Genomic DNA, 3,544 nt, shown 5'->3' on the forward strand with positions numbered 1-3,544 from the left:
CAATCAACAGCTTCCTATTGATAAGCCATATAACTTAATAATAAAATTGAATTTGTTTAAATATCTTACTGAACGAATACATTAAATATGCGTTGATATCGAGATCCTGATCATAGGCCCTGATAGTGTTTGCAGTCCAATCCGTTTGGTTTTCATCAACATCTAGTTCGTATTCTGTTTTTTCGAAAGCAGGGTTTAAGTCATCTCCATCGATTACTGTTATTACCAGTGTCGTATTTCCTCCCTTTTTAGGTACCGATTCTACTTCTTCCTGTTTATTAATAACGTATTGAAAAACACATCTGACTACACATTTATTCATTAGAAATCTTAGGAGGAAGTAAAATACAATACAAAATGCCCTCTAAGGATAACCAAAAGTAAAGCACTATCGAGGTTCTCCTCCAAAGCATCGTAAAATAAACATTGCAACATTACATTTAAGTAAATCTATGTGTCTCTGTTTATTAATTATTTATTATTCAGGAAAAACAAACGATAAAGAGTACAGCTGATTCCTTACCGTAATTTGGATTGTTAGATAGTATGTTGGGTGAAGTTCAAAATCAAGAGTTGAATTGACAATAACCTTGTCACCTTTAAATTCGAACGGTGGATTATCCTTAAAAACAATTAAAAATAAATTATTTGTTCTGGTGTAAATATATAACAATATATAGGCCTATAAACAATAGTCACGTGTTCTCTCGTCAAAATTGGCACGCTTTACAGAATTTTAATATACCTTTCACTCTTTAATAATTATGTGTTTTATCTATATTATTTGATTTTTTTCACAGGAAAAAACTAATTTTATGTATCACAAAAATAAGGTCGTTTCCTACACAAACCACTCATATACTATCTCTCTCTCACCCCCCTCACTCTCTCTCCTATCCCTCTCTTAAGTCTTTAGCATCATGCATGCTAATGACATTTCCAGACCAATAAAATTATTCCACTTTTCCTCAACATAACCCAGTTAACCATGTTTTTTTAGTTACTGTTCTTGCGGAATATCGTTAATGATTGGGCTTAAGAAATATAAATCGAATTGAAAGGAGACAATCAATCTCAACAGCAAAAATGAATATCTTACCGGTTCTAGAATTGCGCAAGAGGCGGTGATACTAAAGGCGAGGTCGAAAATGTCCTTGTCGGTTTTTTCGCTCGAACAATCGAAATTATTAACCTCTGTACCAATCAGTGCCAGCTAAAAGATGGAAAGAACCTGTCATTTTGAATTAAAACTTATGTTATGCACCTTTCGTTCTCAAGAATTATGTTAACTTTATTTGAATTACTGAAGGGAGAACATAAATTAGGATGAACGTTTTTAACGAGCCTGCTAATTTTAGATATTTATCATGTTTGGGCCTGTCATATACTGCTCCACAATACAACGGATCAGAATTCATGAAAACTACCTGTCCAGGCAACATATTAAGGGATCTTACTACAAATTATAACAAATACACTTTATAACAGATTTCCATTTCTATTCACTCGTACCTCATTTTCACATTATGGTAATTTGCACTCCCACAATCTTACCTCGTGAAGTTCGTCTTCATAACGTGTCCTGTTGAATGTGGGTTCATTATCGTTAATAGCAGCCAATGTCATAGAGACGGACTTGTAATGAAAACAAAATTAACATTATATTAACCTATAAAATGTTTGGTCTGTTCTTTTACTAAAATCACTGGAAACCCAACACTCCCGCGGATAAAAACTGTAGCTAGGCGAGAGCAAAAGATACTAGAAAATAGAAACACAAGATAGAGTTCCCCCACAGAAAAAAAAAAAACTGTTACACCGAAATGCATGGTGGGAATACAAACAATGGAGCGCCGCGTACGACTGGATCCAAAAACTTCTGCCACCGTTACACTGTGAATACATTACATAACTGGTTACAATACATAGTCTCCTTTAGCGGAGGTTGAAATCGTTGCCATTATCCATAAGATAGGCATAAATAAATCCAAACAATAAAATGACAGACACAAAAGCGCAGAATCGTATGACCAGACTCTGATTAGTGATAAAGTTTTCCTCCATAGTGGAAAAAGAAGGGCGCCGTGTGCGTCTGGATACACCTAGCAACAGAAGGGCGCCCTATACGTCTGGACCAAGTTTAGAAAATGCGCCCTCAATTTACTCAGAAAGTTCAGTACAGCTAGTTACCTGTATGTTTGAAACTCGAGCGTTGCGGTGTTTGAGTGTAATGTACACGATTTTAATTTTTATTCCTTGGTACTTTATTTTTGAATAAGATGCTTCACTTGGCCTCGTTTTGGCTACAATAGTTTAATAATTTGTTATTACCATTACTCATTATCATTAATGAAATAATAGTCAGTCAGAGATAATATGTATACTAAGCCTGAAGGTGGCGCTTTACTACGACGGCCATCTTGGATGGTACACATACATAACTCTGCATTGCTGCGCCATCTTGTCAGCACTCTAGTTGTTTAATAGCTCTATGGAAAACTTGCATTATAAAACCCCCTCGGCTGAACCCGTTGTATTTAGCAACTACCTATAAATTTTTATATATGAACTCTACCTATAAAAAGAGAAAGGCGCCGCCTACGTCTGGCCCAATTCCGCCTAATTTTTGCTATGCGAGATCTTGTATTACAAGTATCTTTGGCAAATAAACTAAGGAACTTTCGTTGACGCCTTTATATCCATTTTTAATATCATTCTTGTTTGATACGTGTCCAGTGGTACGCAGATATGTCTTATAAAGAAAAGAATAAAAAGGCAAACTCTAAACCGCCTTGCAGTAAAGCTATAATATTTAACGTTAAAGAGGAATCTATCGAGTGGGAAAAACGTCGCATCAACCAGGAATCGGACTCGGTATCTTTTGCTGTCTGTGCATAAATTTTAATCAACCGTGGTGGCCTTATTGGGAATTCACATCCGCAATTATTGATAATACTGTAATGTTTAAAGGACCTGACCTTTGGCACTCATTTTGTGCATGAGCAGCACTATTAACAATAATAACAGAATATCACATTTTCATTACATTTTGAAATCAATCATAGTACAGTTAAGAGATAACTCTAAATCATCTTACAGTCGTCTTGTATATAGGTTACTAGTGTTGTATCGGCCTAAAGCCTCAATGGCCCAGATGAGGCGCTGCATAGACAGCAGAAGGACCCATGGATTTCAATCCGGGTTGGGGCATTTTTTTCGCTCTCATAGATTCGCCTTCTTTACCATTTCCTTTTAAAACCTGCTCATCACTACAAAATATATGCACTGACCAAATTTCTAATTTCTCAAATGATGGCTATAGCCTGGAGGCCTCCGCTGGAAATTGTCATACCATTGTATGTCAGCTTTTTGAATAATTCATAGATCAACTACTGGATAGAGAATTTTGAATGGGGGTTCAAGTGATTTCTTACAATATATACAGAATCATGCAGAGATTTTAACATAAAATCTTGTAGGGAACCCCACCTCTCTACGTGGAATTTCTGAGCACTCTCTCAAGGTGGTGAAAATATTTTCCTTG

The 3,544-nt window shown here is 35.9% G+C and overlaps 1 protein-coding gene across 1 annotated transcript in view; it reads right to left on the bottom strand.

Moving 5' to 3' along the window:
• Window positions 1–1,629, bottom strand: part of LOC117109860 (cadherin-7-like) — a 17,271-nt gene extending 15,642 nt beyond the window's left edge. Inside the window, exons 1-4 of the mRNA XM_033252307.1 lie at window positions 1,555–1,629; window positions 1,100–1,213; window positions 524–622; window positions 70–271 (exon numbers count right to left, since the gene is read on the bottom strand). Of these exons, the coding sequence (XP_033108198.1) occupies window positions 70–271; window positions 524–622; window positions 1,100–1,213; window positions 1,555–1,626 (487 nt within the window). The 5' untranslated portion in view covers window positions 1,627–1,629. The remainder of the gene's footprint in view (window positions 1–69; window positions 272–523; window positions 623–1,099; window positions 1,214–1,554) is intronic.
• Window positions 1,630–3,544: the final 1,915 nt, after the last annotated feature.

This window comes from Anneissia japonica, unplaced genomic scaffold (genome assembly GCF_011630105.1).
Source record: "Anneissia japonica isolate Jap-2015-1 unplaced genomic scaffold, ASM1163010v1 scaffold585_len4108843_cov191, whole genome shotgun sequence".
Taxonomy (NCBI): Eukaryota; Metazoa; Echinodermata; class Crinoidea; order Comatulida; family Comatulidae; genus Anneissia; species Anneissia japonica.